The 16,821-nt window shown below is 35.4% G+C and overlaps 1 protein-coding gene across 3 annotated transcripts in view; it reads left to right on the forward strand.

The window, feature by feature from the left end:
• The window catches only part of MAP3K1 (mitogen-activated protein kinase kinase kinase 1), a 62,308-nt gene that overhangs the window by 34,143 nt on the left and 11,344 nt on the right, over window positions 1-16,821 (forward strand). For all 3 annotated transcript variants that reach the window (XM_072859561.1, XM_072859560.1, XM_072859562.1), the window contains exons 2-13: window positions 3,459-3,609; window positions 6,200-6,406; window positions 8,116-8,316; window positions 9,249-9,365; window positions 9,921-10,069; window positions 12,040-12,161; window positions 12,898-12,979; window positions 13,111-13,288; window positions 14,078-14,368; window positions 14,819-14,940; window positions 16,010-16,101; window positions 16,348-16,537. In XM_072859561.1, coding sequence (XP_072715662.1) covers window positions 3,459-3,609; window positions 6,200-6,406; window positions 8,116-8,316; window positions 9,249-9,365; window positions 9,921-10,069; window positions 12,040-12,161; window positions 12,898-12,979; window positions 13,111-13,288; window positions 14,078-14,368; window positions 14,819-14,940; window positions 16,010-16,101; window positions 16,348-16,537 — 1,902 coding nt within the window. The remainder of the gene's footprint in view (window positions 1-3,458; window positions 3,610-6,199; window positions 6,407-8,115; window positions 8,317-9,248; window positions 9,366-9,920; window positions 10,070-12,039; window positions 12,162-12,897; window positions 12,980-13,110; window positions 13,289-14,077; window positions 14,369-14,818; window positions 14,941-16,009; window positions 16,102-16,347; window positions 16,538-16,821) is intronic.

The following is a 16,821-nucleotide window of genomic DNA, read 5'->3' on the forward strand; positions in this document are numbered from 1 at the left end:
CTTGCAGAGAATTAGTATTCACTGAGCTATTCAGAAGTAAATCTTGCTTGTGTATTTCACTATAGTTTGCTAAACAACATGTGTATTGCATACCTTGTTTTAAAATATGGAATCATTGATCCGTAAAGAACAAGTTCTTAATAATCTAACTATTCAATTACTGTTCGCAAGTCTTCAAAATTAACACACAGAAACAAAGGACAATGTTTTGCCTTCTCTGTTGCCTAAGATGTTGCAGTAGATTGTTTCCATGCAGTACATTAATCTTGCTGCATTTAGTTTTATAGTTCATTAAGCGAATAATCCAAAGTTAATCTTGCAGTTATTACTTTGCAGACCACTGAGCTTATGCATTAAAAACGGTATTCATCACACTGTTCAGCTTGCGCAGTACTTTAGAATTACAATTTAGATACATTTCTTTGGAATTTCTTGACTAATAATACAGGAGCTGATGTCTCTTGGTTTAAAACTACTAACAAAAAGAATTTAAAAGATCCTTAATGCTGCCTTTTTGGAGGGTCAAAGTTTAAAAGTTAAAATTTACCTGGAAAAAAGCCTTGTATCTTTTTTGCTTGATCCATGAAAAGCTGAAACATTTAAGAGCAAAGTCCTTGCTTCCTGATGAAGCAGAGGGGTGGGCTGTTGAGAAATGTCAGACTCCCTGGTCCAAGCTAGCATGTTCTCTGAGATTTGTTTTTTGGCCTGCTCCTTAGCTTTGTCACTGCTTTAAATAAAGTACCACCTGGCAGTCACTTAAGCACATTGTCACCTTGAGTCTGGAATAGGTTTTGCTGTATGAAGATCATAATGCTCTGTACCCTGCAGGATCAAGTCCTCGGTAGAATACACCCTGGATTTATTATTTTTATTTTGTGCTGAGGTACAGTGAAATGGAGACTGGCAACCTAGCCATTGTCATGTAGGAAGACTTGAGGTTGCCTGGAATAGGTGAGGGGCTTTGCTTTAGATTAAAAAAAAAAAAGGACAAAAAACTAAAACAAACAAACAAACAAAGCTCCTGCAGGTTCAGGGCCACAAAATGAGGATGTCCTGCAGTATGCAGGAGCTTTGTGCAGTCCCAGGAAAAATATTTTTTCCACAGACCCAACAGGATAAGAATATTAAATAAGTATTTTAGCCAAGCTTGAGTTAAAATATGAAGTTTTCTTGAGTACTTTAGAAACTGTGTTCTGTAAAAATACACATAATACTTAAATTCTGCAAAAAGATAACCATGGTTTACTAACCAAAAGCTTTCAGACTCAGTTGGTCTTTCCCACCTGCGTGGAGGAAAAGCACAAGAGTTCTTTGTGCAGGCGAGAGTAGATCGGTCTAGCTGTCACATGAGAGGAAGATAGTTGCTTCTGCTTTTTAGAGAACAAGTGCAGATTGTGAAGCCTCCACTGTTGTATTACATTGTTCATGAATTCAAGTCCAAGGGCCGCTAAAAGACTTTTTTTATATCAGTTGGGAAGTTAATCATGGTTATATGAACAAATGAAATACTGTGTCATTCTTTCACTGCTGGGATAGTGTTTTCTGTCTTGTATACAAAGTATTCATGCAACTGAGATGGTTCATGCCATGGAATAGCTAATATAAAAAAAAGAGTAACTATATTTTTAACTTACACCTATACTATTTTGGAGCTGTACTGTTCTTATGCAAAGATACTTGTCTTTGAACTGATTTTTTTTGACTGAGGAAAAAATGTAAAGTTGATTTTTTTTACACAATAGTTTTCTCCTATTTTAAACTTTCAGGCACATTCTCCATTTGGACTCTACCTATGGTATCTTTGTTTTTCATGAATTATCACTAGGTTTTTTGTCTCTATGGAATAGTATGGGATTCAGTGCTGGGACAAAAATAATTTTCATGGCACTTGCATTAATTTTTAAGTTAAACGTTAATGCTTAACCTCTGAAAACACATTCATTGTGTGGATTGTGTTAACAATGTGATTAAACACATTAGGTGGATTGTGTTTCTATTTATAAACATTTTTAAGTCTTTCATCACTAGACACAGTTCTGAGTGTCTAAAATCGGTTATTAACAGTAGGTTTAGATGTTGCTTGAAAGAAAATGTATTTTGTTTACAGCATCCATCTGCTTATTACGTTTCAGCACTGAACAGGAAGAGTTATTTCCTGCCTCAGAATACTTTGTTTCCTTTGTCTCTACAATGAGAGAAAAAAAAATAACAGGAGTACTCCTCTGGACCAGCGAAAACTTCTCACTTTTCTAAGTAGGGATTTGCGATAAATGGACCTTAGTAATACATTCCTGATGAAGATAGGAAGTGTAATTTTAGCATCATCTTATTGCAATGAATGTTACAAGGACTATGTTGTAGGTCATCATACAGTACACAAATGTAGTTTTAACTGCATAGCTAACTGTTTTAGAAGCTGAAGACTGCATGCATGAAAGCAGCAGTTGTAACTAAATTATTATATAACCTTATCCTCCACTTTAAGTTGTGATTTTATTTGTGAAATAATATTTCATTCTGAGACTTGGCTTAATCAAACTTGCTTATTTTTAAAGATGGCTAACTTCAAGAAGATGGGTGGAGATCGTGTGCTGCTGCTTAAGAATGTGGTTTTCTTGGTGATTTAGCAGATAGCTCAACAGAATCAGGAAATCTTCCAGACTGTTCATATTTGTTTTTCAGTGTCTGACAGTATTTTTTGCTGCTTTTGTTGTTGCCAGCAATCACAAGCAACTACTTTGCTGTAGGTCAAAAAAGTACAAGCCCACATGGATTACACTTTTAATTTTACAGATACGAACTTGCTGTGAAATTTGCTATAATTATAGCTGACTTGAAGAGCTTTTGAGTCATCAGTTACTCAGAAACTCTCAAGGCCACTAGCCTTATTTTCATGACTTCTGTGTCTAGTTTAAACATACTTACTGTGTATTAGTTTACAAGTCCTCTTTTTTGAGGAAGAGTTCATGTATAGAAAGAGGCACTACATACATAGTTTCATGCTTGTGCATCCTATGAAGATGGAAAATTTTCACCATTAGTTTATATTAATCTTGTAAATTGTTTTAAAATAGAGATTGCAAGCTTTGAATTGCCAAGGAATGCACGAACCATCGCAACACTTGTGAAACCTTTGGTGAATTACATGACATATATAGGGTAGTTTTTGTATTGGTTTAATATTTGCCAAGACCTTCCTTTTTACTGTGTGTCCAATGTTACAAGCAGTACACACATTTTAAAGAAATAGCCCTCAAAACAGGTATGCTGCAAATGGCAGACTAGCAAATCAGTCATAGCTCTTAAAAGGCTTGCTGCAATCAGTTGGAAGTAATGTTTTAGCAGCTGTGTTGTAACGAGAGGGAGAATAGGATGGCACAAAGTTTAAGAATGCTGTGGTATTATACTTCAACTAAAATTAATTGTGTTTATTACTTTTTTTTTTTTCTTTGCTGTAGTCGTGACATGGAGAATAAAGAAACCCTCAGGGGGTTGCAGAAGATGGATGATCGCCCAGAAGAGCGCATGATCAGGGAGAAACTCAAGGTAACGTGTATGCCAGCCTGGAAGCATGAATGGCTGGAAAGAAGAAGCAGGAGAGGCCCTGTGGTAAGTGGCACTGATGGAAGGGCAATATCTGTAACAGCTATTACAAATAAAAATCCCTTAAATTTCTTTGTTAGAAACCTCTTTTTCTTAACAATTTGCATACTCTTAATTATGATCCTCCTGTTCACTTTTATGAGCTGTTCAACACGAAACTGTGGCTGACTCTGCAATGTACACATTTATTAAGCTGTATTTTTAAGAAAAAGACATTTAGCTGTGCTGCTTTGTGTAGTATGAAATAATACTGTGACAACACTGCCCTCTAATGTCAACAACAAAAGTAGCTCCTGTTCATTAGGTAAAAACTTAAGTTTGAGTGCAAAACTGCACTATCGTGCTTTGTACTCCCTTGATTCATAGGGTTTTCATGACTTCACTTTTCTTTAGTTTGAAAATGTTGACGTTTTCTGTGTATTGTAAGGGAAGTGTATGGAATTTTTGCTAAAAAATAAAAATTAAAAATTTAAAAATAAAATTAAAAATTTAAAAATTAAAAAATTGGAATTTTTGAAAAAACAAACTGCAATCTTACTAGAACCAGAAAAAAATATAGCTGAGTAATTCCTTCACACAAGTCTCAACTCTGCTAAACTTTGGATGCCAGAGTATTCTATTAACCTTTTGGGAAATGCTCTTGCATAAATGGCTCAGAACCAGTTTTAAGAAATTGTGGGCAGATCAAATCTGAAACTTATTAAGCATAGTTACAATTCTATTTAGTATAATGCTGGTTAATTAATAGCCATTAGTTACCTATAAGTGTAGTTGTATTGGTCGATGTGACTCCCATGTACCACTTGATTGGAGTGCTAATTTAAAGCTAAGATCATCTGATGCAGTAAACAAGTGTTTGGGGACAGCTTTCCTAGAACAGAAATAAGAGGGTTCTGTTGGTAACTTTCTGTCATGAGAAAGAACATTGAAAATACTTATAAGTGCACCAAAAAAGCAATACCTCAATGGGTCAAATAACACAAAACAGTTCTTTAAAAATTTTTAAATGCATCTGGATTACTGGATAGCTTGAAATTGTTTCCCTGCTCAGCCCACTTCCCTTGAGGTTTCTGGGTTTTTGATGCTCCAGATTCTCAATTACTACCATTTTACATTTTAAATGTTTTCAAGCACTAGCAGCTGGTAACTGTAGCTTGTCCATAGGCATGTGAATTTGCATTCTGACCTTCCAGGAAAGAAAATGCACTACAGTAATCGGTAGGAGGAGAAAAAAGGCTGCACTGCTTTTTATACTTCTCCTTTATCCTGTTCACTTTCATAATCAGATTACCAGTATATTTAAAAACAATAGCAACAAGGGTTTCTGAAAAGTTCAGGTTTGCAATACATTAAATATGGTGATTTCTTAAAGTAAAATGAGCAGTGCTTGGATCAAGGCTGTAAATGCAGATTTTTCTTTTAGGCAGTGCTTAACTGCTAGACCACAACCTCCTCATTGTCATCTTCTCCCTGTAGCCTGCTGAAACTGAAATACATTTCTGGATAGTGGAATAGCTTCAGTTGGATTAGTTAAAAGCTTCAGTTTAAAATAGTATTTGACCTTGTGGATGCAGTCCAAATCATCAGGTAGAAGGGCACTGAGTCTGGATGTCTCTTCCTCCCCATACACTGAGCCGGGAAAGCCCCTTCCATTTTTTGCCTAAATCAGAGACCTCTGGAACTTTCTAGGAGAGGTCTTCTCTGTTAATCTGAAGTGTTACTTGGACCTTCCTTCCAGCTTCGAGTCAAGCCTCTAAGACATGGAGAAATGTAGAACTAAAACTGAATCTGTCTGCTGTGACTGCTTTTAATTGGTTTCCCAGGGGCCTTAGCCTTCTCATGCATTATGTGGGTCTGAGAAGGAGGCAGCTGAAAGTTGTCTTGAAATATTCCATACCTCAGTGTCAAAATTCAGTGTTCATGCAATAAAGCACTGTATTAGAATTGTATGTACTCACTCTGCTTGAGTACATGTGTCCATTCATGCAGTGCAGCACTGTGCACAGTGAGTAGCTCAGATACCAGATGTGGTATAGCTGTTTTACGTGTACGTCAGGCAGAAAACCCGGGTGTGGTTCTTACAGGGCGCAGCACACCTTAATTTTGCTGCGTTGCCTCCAGGTTTAAAGTAATTTTTACGTGCAACAAGTGTTGTGCTGTAGAAATAGCAACCCTAATATTTCTTAACTGATACTATATTTAACGGATGGATCCAACGTTATAGCTCTTAATAAGCAGACAATGCCTGTAGAAAAAAATTCTTTTGGCTCCTACTGTGGAAATGGGGGAGCAGCTGTCCCTTGAGATATGAATGACAATTGCAGAAGTATTTCGAGAAGCAAATCATTTGCTGCCACAACTAACATAAGCAGCACAAACGGACAGGAAAAAAGGTTCTTGCTTTTGTGTTGCGTATAGATTAACAAGATAACCCCTATTAGATGTTAATAGTAGAACCTAGGGAATATGCAAACTTCGGATGTCTGGAAAATGGCTTAATTATATAATGCTAGCAAAACAATTTTTGATGAATTTGTTTTGCTTTAGTGTAAAATAATCAATTTGTAATTCTAACACATGGTTTAATTCCTGCAAGGTGGTAAAACCTATCCCTGGGAAAGGAGACGGATCAGAAATGAACAAACTCTCTGTAGAACCTCAAGCTGAAGGACAAAGCACTGCTTCTTCACCTACACAGAAAGGAAGACGTAGTCCTTCTCCTAGTAGCTCCTCTTCATCATCTTCTAGGACGGTTAAATCTGAATCACCGGGTGTTAGAAGAAAAAGGGTATCTCCAGTGCCTGTAAGTTGCAAGCTGTAATGTAATTTTTAAGTTGGCTATATTCTGCAATCTTTTGCTTATAGAGACAATTAACCCTCCCTGTGTAGGGCAAGATGCTGATACAACGGGGTTATGACAGGGTATCACTTGAGTGAGATACACAGAGCATATCTCATGTTACGTTTCTCATGTGTGGAATTTTATTCCCTACTCTTAGGTGTGTGTTTTCTTTTTAATTCAGTCCTGCTTTCAATTTTTATTTCTGGGAAATAAATGAAGAAATATAGATACTCAATCATGAAGACACATCTGTTCTCTTAGCTTGATTTGCACAAAGAGGTGTAAGTAGTTTGGGTTTTTTCCTGTAGTTTTGCATGTCAGTTCTCCAGGCAGGTATATTCTGCCAGGGGCAGGATTACTGACAATTAAGATTCCCGCAGAAGAGCGTTACTGGTATGCTATTTGTGATCCTCTATTCCAGAACTGATCTTTATGTACAGATTAGGGAAGATTTTGGTATGTGCACTGTTAGAAGACTCAAATCTCTATCGCTACATTTGAGAAGATCTGGAATACAATGTTTTGAGCAATAGTAACAGGCTTCATTAAAGAAGATCAAGAGTATAATGTTTTGAGCAATAGTATCTAATGGGTTTGCTTGTTATAAAAATGCTCATCCACAGTTAAGCTTCAGTTAACTTGTCTACAACTTCACAGTGCAGTTAAGAGTAAGAATAAGATCTAATTGCTTTTATTGTCCCATTCCTCTAAACAAGGTTTCCAAAATCAGTTAAAATATGTACCACCATTCCTATGAACTAGGGATGAATATCACAAGTTACAGCACTGCAGCACAGCTCCTTTCCTCTTGACAAGAAAACTATCTAATTTAGCCTTTGATCCCTTCTTACTTGATTGTTTTTCTTTGTTTTATATTAACCTTTCACATGAAAAACTTTAGAAGTTCAGGCTATCTTTTACTTAACTGATGGACAGTGAGTCAATTATAACCTGCATCATAACATAAAATTCAAAGTGGATATAAATCAAAGCAGAAGATTTGAAATTGGGCAGAGCCACTAATGCTTCTCATAATGTTAGAAATGTGAAGAATTTAAATGAAGACAATTTTAATGAAAGGTTTGGGCCATTGAATTTTTGATCATGATCAAAAAAAAAAAAAAGAAAAACCATCCTGAGCTGAAAGTCGCTTTAGTTGTGCAACAGAGAAGAAGCTGTACACTTTCTCCTTTTCTTTGGAATTTCTTAAACTTTTGTTCTTCATTGACTGTATATTCCCTTTCATAAACTGTAGTCATAGGATTTCTTCGTTTATGAAATATATTAGCATTATAACCTTATATAATAATTTCCTGTATTGAGTCACAAGCCTATGATTATCTTCTGATTGAATTATACTTGCTAATTCAGTAGTAATATGGTAAGGCAACCAATGAAGACTTGAAAATAGACGCAATTTAAAAGACTCCTTTTCTGTCATAATGTCAGACAAAATTTCAGTTTTTCTTCTGCCCTCGAGTTCTGGGCATGGAAGAAAAGTAATACTTTTAAAATCGTATAGTCTAAGCAGGTTGTGGTAGTCTCAGGTTTTGGGGACTCTCTATGTCATTTGGAGAAAAAAAAACAACCAACCAAACAAACAAAAAACCCAATACCTAATTAAACTTACTGTTGTCCTGGAAATGCTTATGATGAAACCACTTATGTAGTTTCAGAGTGGACGAATAACACCACCTCGACGAGCCCCATCTCCAGATGGCTTCTCTCCATACAGCCCTGAGGAAACAAATCGTCGTGTCAACAAAGTTATGCGAGCCAGGCTGTACTTGCTGCAGCAGATAGGACCCAACTCTTTCTTAATTGGAGGAGACAGCCCTGATAATAAATACAGAGTGTTTATTGGGCCTCAGGTAGCGAATGTTTGTGTTGACTGTAGCTTTTATTAATTTGTAGTTAATCTTTGAAAACTGTTCAAAACCAAATTAGATCAAGTTAGTTGCCAACCCATGATAATGGTTCTATAAAGTAATGTTTAAAAGTTGTAATCTGTACTCATGTAATATAATGATCAGCTTGTATTTTGTCAAATATGTAGCAAGTATATTAGTTTTGCCTAAAGATTCTCTTAAAAAAAAAAAAAAAAAAGACTCTAGTTTGGAAGTAATTACTATTGTCCTGTCTATTTCTAATTTCTAGAAGTGGCTCCGAACTATATATGTTAAGTATTTTTGGCTAAAATTTGGCCACTTCATTTTCCTAGTTTCTCACTCTGAAACACGGTATTTACTCTATTCATGGGATAAATATAACTGACAAGGACATGACATAATTCCTTTAACGGTGTGATAACTTCATTAATACCGTTGTGAGATCCTTTTCTAGGACCTAGACTTTCATAGTACTAATGTGATGCTGCATTGGGGAACATCTAGGTTTTTGAGTAAACAGAAGCATCTCATTTAAGTTTGCTGTCATGTTATGGATATACAATGATTATATGCATAAATTACTTCTAGTATGAAGTGTAGCAATAGCTTCAGCTGATTATAAAAAAAAAAAAATTAAAATGAGGGGGAAAAAAAAGTCAATTGAAAACTGGTGTAATAATTGTCTGCTTTTCCATATATATTCCTGAATAATATTTTGGGAATTCACATTTTCTGTAAGGCCATGTAAGGTGATATTCATATTCATGCCTATATATGAAATATTTTGCATAAACTGCCTTTTTTTTTTTCCGGGGTGGGGGGGTAGTATAAGTTCTATGATGCACTTAAATGTCGAAAAATTATCTATGTAATTATCAGTTCAGTAGAGCCTTAGCATATGCATTTGTTTGCAGACTTGTAGCTGTGGCCGTGGGACGTTTTGTATTCATCTGCTCTTTGTTATGCTGCGGGTGTTCCAGCTTGAACCCTCAGACCCAATGCTGTGGAGAAAGACACTGAAGAACTTTGAGGTAATTGATTTCTAACAGATCTAATGGCAGATCTAAAATACACTCCAGGTAAAAGTCTTTAGGGCGTTATCTCAAAAATGCTGAGAACTGTTGCTTTTCAAAGCAACAAGAATATATGTTTTTAATTATGTCTTTAATTCAGTCTCAAGAGCTCTGTAAGTAGAAAAAAAAAACAACCCAGCTGCAAATAAGACAACTAAAAGAATAGTAGAGCTATAGTTTAGTGAGTGATTCAAATCTTGGATTTTCTACTCAAATTTATATATGTCTCACTGATAAGCTGAAAGGTAAACAGAACTAGGGTCTTCAGAAGTAATTGTGTGTATACTTAAAGCTGTTGTTTATTTTTAATAAGCAAATAAGTTTCTGTTGTAAAGTGTTTCTTGTGATCTGTTTATTAGTAAGACTTCTGAAATTCCTGCTGCTACTGCTAATGCATTATTGTGAAGGTGAATAGATCTTTTTTTAGCAGTAATTAAGCTTCAGTAATATTATTTTTAATTACAAGCTATTCGTAGCATAAATACGACTGTTGCTGTCTTTTTCTGATGTTAGGTTGAGAGTTTGTTCCAGAAATATCACAGTAGGCGTAGCTCGAGGATCAAAGCTCCATCTCGTAACACCATCCAGAAGTTTGTTTCACGCATGTCAAATTCTCATACATTGTCATCATCTAGTACTTCTACATCTAGTTCAGAAAACAGGTTAGTATTTTTCTAAAGGAATTAAAAGCTTTATTCTGTAGCTTTCTTCTCATTTTGGAGGTTTAGAATCACCTACATTCTTTTTGTTCAAAGCTGCTTTCATTTCAAGCCACGTTAAGTGTCTGTATTTGCAAACAATAGTCAAGCATACATTAGTCACCGTGGTACCAAGTGGGCATATTTGCTTTATAAATTCTGTTTGAAAAATGTTAAGTAGAGTTGTGAAAATAATTTTTTTGACCCTTTATGAATTTGGGAAACAAACTTTTGAAATGTAAGGCCAAGACTGAAGCATATATTGACTTTGGAAAACCTATTTGTCTGCATTTGTTCAAATACAGCACTTGTGCAAATGTTGACAAATGAAGAAACCACAGAGGGCAACCTAAACTGAGGCTTTCTTTTGTGTGAAGTGAAACCTAACTTAAGGAGTACCTTGATATGTTACTTTGTGATAATAAGCAGGTTTATAATCCTGATGTACAGATTGTGACCTTAATTTCCCATCATCTTTTACTTATTTTTCCAGTTTCCCAAATTGTAAATAAATTGCATAAACAAAGCAGTTAAATACATAATCTACTCTGGAACTACTTATCTGACAAGCCAGTTCCTTTAACGTAGATACCTTGTGTAGGAAATTTTTTTTTTTTTGCACAGAATTGGCATCACTGGATTGTGAACTTCACTGCATTAGTTCTCATTTTTTACAGGATGAAAGGTTTTTCAGTTGTTTGCCAGTACACCTGATGATTAGTTCCTAGCATTACTGGTTCAATGAGATAAATTGCTGTTTTGTAAGTCTAATCTTGCATGATATAAGTATTGGAGAACACTGATCATGAGATTCATTTGAGATAAAAGTTTACTAAGTTCTGATAATTACAGTGACTTGCAATTACTTTTGGTTTACTCCTAATTCTTCAAAAATAAGTTTAATTTCCACAGCATGTATAGAAACACAAATATTAAATTAATTTTTCACTGTAAGCTAATTTTTGTGGATTTTTCAAGGAAAAAAGTGTCAACCATTTGCAAGGAAATAGAATTGAATATATGTGTATAGAAATAACGTATATACAAATTAATTTTATTTTAAAAATGTATTGTTGGTGAACCCATACAGGGTTCCAGCAAACTTTTAGACACACACCAACTACAACTTAAATTTTTGCTATGAATAGTAAGAGTTTTGCACCTTTACACAATATTACAGAAGATTAAAAACTCTGTTTTTCACTACGTGTTCTTTCAGTTCAGAATAATTTTTCTGGTGAATTCTCTGGTTATATCCATTTAAAAATTAAGGTGAGGGTAAATAAAACAGAAGCAATATGTGAAACAGGGAAAATGTTTTTTTAAAAACCTACATGTGTCATGTAGGTATGTTAGTGTTTGTGTGAATCTATTGCATCTGTTTCTGTTAGTGGCAGAAAATTCTCGAGTAGCTGTTATCTTCTGCTAATTTTTTGAGTTTTACGTATATTCATCAAATAGTATTTACAGTTTCCTGTGAGGGGCTAAAGACTACCTTGTGACTCAATACCCTGAAAGGAGTGTGGAAAAAAATGTGGGTAGCTTTCAAAATATAAGAATTTATTAGTTTTTCAAAACCAAATGATAAGTAAAAAGGCAAAGGTTCATTTGTTAAAAGAAGCCTTAGGGGAAAAAAATGTAAGTGCCCAAGGCTGGGCCTTTCAATCTGTAATTGGTATCTGACCTAGTTTGGAAAGATGTCATGTGTTTTGTGACTTTCCCTTTCATTTCAACAAAGTGTTGTCTGTACTCAGTGCTTCTAAAAATGTGGTTGCTTACTTATTCAGACCAAGGTTTAGCAGAATGATTCATGAATAGCCTATAGTTACTCAGAAGTGACTGTTCCAAACTGGAAGTTAATCTTTTTTCACTGTTAAAGCCTGTTTTGAATTCTGATATGCCACTTTTACAACCACAAATATCTATTTTTATAGTATGAAGGATGAAGAAGAACAGATGTGCCCCATTTGTTTGTTAGGCATGCTGGATGAAGAAAGCCTAACTGTGTGTGAAGATGGCTGCAGGAACAAATTACACCACCACTGCATGTCAATATGTACGTTGTCATCTTTGTCAAGTTCTGGTGACTCTAAACATGCAAAAGTATTATAACTTAGTGTGTTTTTGTTGGGGTTTTTGTTTGTTTTAAAAGTAAAAAAACAGAAACCTGCTCTTAAGTGGTGACTTGTAGCTCTTTGTGAGAGTTTGGTATCATTCGGCTACTATTGATATGCCTTATTTTATCAGTTTGGTATGTGATGCTTTGAGAAAGAAGTTAACTGCAGGGCTGGAGGTTTGAGCCTCTCTTACCTGAGTGAAAAGATTATGTCCAATTAGAGCAAGGTTAGGAACAAACTTTTAGCCCCCTGTGACTTGTCATTAGAATGCATGGAAGTAATTTACTATCAGCTAGGATTATATAGTGAATTACAGAGTATGCTTACATATTATATTAAATAAAGTCTATAAATAGTTACAGTTTGCTTTAACAAATAAAATTCCATCTCCCATATCGTAATACTTTTGAAAAAGTATTGCCTATGTTTGAGGTACAAAAGGAACTGCATTTCAGCTCATAACTTTTAATATTAATTGTAGTGCTAAACTGAAGCATTTCTGCATGCAAAAAATGTATAAATGCCCATATTTATCAGGCTGCTGCAAATGGCTCAGTTCAGAAGTGTTTATCCTGAAACTAACATTCTTCAGTAAAACTTAGTAATAGTGATGCCATCTTCTAGTTTTATACACTGTAAAACTGAAGTACGTATTATCCTGTTGCTGTGTTCAAGGGGCAGAAGAATGCAGAAGAAACAGAGAGCCACTTATCTGTCCTCTTTGTAGATCTAAATGGAGATCTCATGATTTCTATAGGTAAGGATTCAGTCTGTGTATAACAAACTATCTGTTTCTGGATCCTTAGTTGATGTTCCTAAATATGCTGAAGTATTTACTTCAGTAAATGTTTCATTTGTTAATACATGTTATTTGTTATTAATCTGTAGTCATGAATTGCCAAGCCCTGTGGATTCTTCAGTTCTCCACGTGGTTCAGCAACAAACTCAGCAGCAATCTACAGCTGGATCACAGAGAAGAACCCAAGATAGCAATTTTAACCTTACTCATTATGGGGTCCAGCAGATCCCTTCTGCCTATAAAGATTTAGCTGAGCCATGGATTCAGGTAATTTTACTTTGTAAAGGAAGCTTCAAATATAAAAACTGATTTTGAACTGTTTTGCTAGATTTGTCAGATCAACAATTCAAAAATTTATTCTGAATCCCATCAGCTTTATGGTTGATTATTATTGGAAAGACGTATATTTAACTTGCATGAGAAGAGAAGGTTTTCCAGTCTTGTTTTAATGGGCGTTTCAGTTTTGGACTTCATCTCAGGCCTCATATTAAAGGTCCATGTAATAAAATGTAGTATTCTTAACTCTAGTTTTGGTTCTGCAAGTGTCACATAAATACAAAGTTGGCACTTAGTGTTACCCAAGTTGTGTTGCAGGAGCTGAATGACCTAAATAACCTCTAGAGTCTAGAGGTGGGTTCAACTGACTAGGGGTCACACACTTAAAAGTAAGAGACTTGTATTGCCTATATTTCTGCTGTAATTTTTGTCTGGTATAGCCGGACCTTGGTTTCAGGGTTGTTTATGTCAATATCTAGAAACAAACTCCATACTGAATAATTAAAATTCAAAGTGAATGAAACCATCCATATGGTCATCCTCCCACTTCTCTTAACAGAGTTTTTGGAGAACCAATGACTTATCACTTATCATGTTTCATTTCTATCACAGAATCTTTTCTTTAAGACACTGTACCTTCTGACACATTTTTGCTGTCAGACTTCTTAAAGTGATTTTTCACCAGAAACATTTCTTTGCTCTTTTTGATTGCTCTTCTTAGGTACTTAAGTTGCAGTATTATTCAGTTTGACTCCTGTAACGTTGCTTTTTCCTTGGCAGGTATTTGGAATGGAGTTAGTTGGCTGCTTGTTTTCTCGAAACTGGAATATACGAGAGATGGCACTTAGACGTCTTTCCCATGATGTTAGTGGTGCTCTATTACTGGCTAATGGTGAAAGCACTGGAAATTCTGGAATTAGCAATGGAAACAACACAGGTGCTGGAGCTATGGGAGCAGCTAGTGGGTCATCTCAGACCAGTATCTCAGGAGATGTGGTGGTGGAATCCTGCTGCAGTGTGCTGTCCATGGTCTGTGCCGACCCTGTCTACAAAGTGTATGTTGCTGCTTTAGTAAGTAGTTGTTTACTCGTATTTTAGTAATTTTGAAGTTATTTTATTTTTGAAGGGAAGGGAAAGGGGGGAGATATATGAAATCAGGAATCCTAGTAAGTGTTGTTGAGCACCACTGATGACCTAACTTTTAATCATAATCTAAAAGCAGGATGAACAAAATCCTCAGCAAGGGTGAAATGGCGTGACTCCACTGGCCAAATATAAAGCCAAATATGCTTGCTACAGTGCTAAGTATTAGCAGTACTTGTATGACTAGGTTCTTTCCAATCTCAAAGAATACATTATTGATTCTAACAGTGAATATGTAGTAAGCTATTTATCCTTTGAACATTTCACTGCTATTTTGAATGCAATTTATATAAAACTATTTACAACGCTTTTTAAAAAAAATTAAAAATTGTGTAGCTAATTTGATTTCATATGTATTGCTTTTCTCCTTTCTCGCAGAAAACTTTAAGAGCCATGCTGGTATATACTCCTTGTCATACTTTGGCAGAGAGGACTAAACTACAGCAACTTCTCAAGCCCGTTGTAGAGACGATATTAGTTAAATGTGCAGATGCCAACAGGTATGGTGTCTTATGAACTTCAGATTCATTTTTGATTGTTACTGAAATGTCTTGAAGCTTCATTTGTTGCTATTTATGTGGAACTAGGACACCACTTATAGTTGGTAATGAAATAAAATGTGTGGATCATAAGTATAAATATATTATGTTTTTGTTAAAGTCTAATTGCTACCAACAGACTTCTGGCTTGAAAGATGGAGATTTTGAAGGCACCTGATTTTATTTTTCCAACACTCAAGATCTTAAATGATACTTTGCTTTCATAAGGCCTTCTTCCCCCCTTGAAATAAAGGAAGGATGTTAGGTGCAGTCATCAGCCATCGCCTCAATCTCAGTTGATACTGCTTTGATCTAATTCTCATAACTCCCCTTTAAGCAGTCAGCAAGTACCCTTCAGCAAGTACCAATCATGTATGTTTCCTACTTCAAGAAAAGCTGTTGTACATCTGTGCCATGAAGTGTTAACATAACACTTCTCGTTTTTATTTCAAAGTGTAATGTTAGGAGATGGCTATTCTGAGTGAATGCCTTTGGCATTTCTGGCTTGAGTAGGCCTTGTGTTCCTGTCCCACACTACCCCGATTGTTCTGCCAGACCAACCATTTCTTAACCTGTACTGTAAACGAGATGGAGAAGTCCACCAGCTTGATTTTTGTCTCTTTAGGTTTATTTCCTAAGCACCATTTCTTCCAAAACTGCAGCTAGAGATGTCCTGGCAATAATCTAGCAATAGAATATCTAAAGTTAAAGGAATAAGTGAAATAAACTGTTCCTTGTGTTGCTGGATTCCTGGGTTTGGCCTGTTTTTGCAAGAGGATGAGGTCCTATTTGGGTTTTTGTTTATTTATTAGTGATAGACATTACATTTCTGGAAGTATCCTTGTGAAAACTGTCACAACTATTGGTAGCTTACAGATAGAGGATTATAGAAATGTGTTGGAATAAAGTGATGTGAAATCATTCTCCACACACAATTCCAAGCTAATGATTATTGAAATATAGTGATAAGAATGTTTTTCCTTGAAAGCATCTGCTAAAAGAGTTATTTTTTTGTTTTAATTTCTTATAGCCGAACAAGTCAACTTTCAGTCTCAACGCTATTGGAGATGTGTAAAGGCCAAGCAGGCGAACTGGCAGTTGGGAGAGAAATACTTAAATCTGGTAATAATAGCTCTTCATATATAATCGAATTATAATTACAAGCAAATATACTGAAGTGTTTTAAGTTCAATACAGGATTTATCCAATATTGGCATGGCAAAGAGAACAGTATTTCTCTCAGGAGTTTGGGAGGGGTGTAATCTGGGCATACTGTGTATTTCTGTATGATACAGTTCTGATCTTTATTGAGATCAGAATTTAGATTATGAACATATCTAATCCTTATTTTATCAACTTTTTTTGTAGGGTCCATTGGTATTGGTGGTGTTGATTATGTCTTAAATTGTATTCTTGGACACCAAACTGAATCTAGCAACTGGCAAGCACTACTGGGGCGCCTTTGTCTAATAGACAGACTTCTGTTGGAATTTCCTGGTGAATTTTATCCCCACATTGTCTGTGGAGATGTTTTACAGGCTGATACTGTAGCAGACAGGTACTTGCTTACACTATGTGACTATTACTCTTCGTAGATGAATGCGGTGTTGGTGATTTCTTAAAAAAAAATAGTTGTTCTAATTCCTGTAAATAAATATTTATATGCAATATATTGCATATATTTATATGCAAAAGTGCACTTAAATTATGGAGTAAATGGTTGCCTTTTTTAAAAACTTCTGACCTGTGAATCAATTTTGAAGCACCGGTGCAGCAATAAGTCTCCTTTCTACTGCAGAACTGACAGCTAAATACATTATCTTGAAATGGCCTTCTTGGCAC

Source organism: Ciconia boyciana, chromosome 4, assembly GCF_034638445.1.
Source record: "Ciconia boyciana chromosome 4, ASM3463844v1, whole genome shotgun sequence".
Classification (NCBI taxonomy): domain Eukaryota; kingdom Metazoa; phylum Chordata; class Aves; order Ciconiiformes; family Ciconiidae; genus Ciconia; species Ciconia boyciana.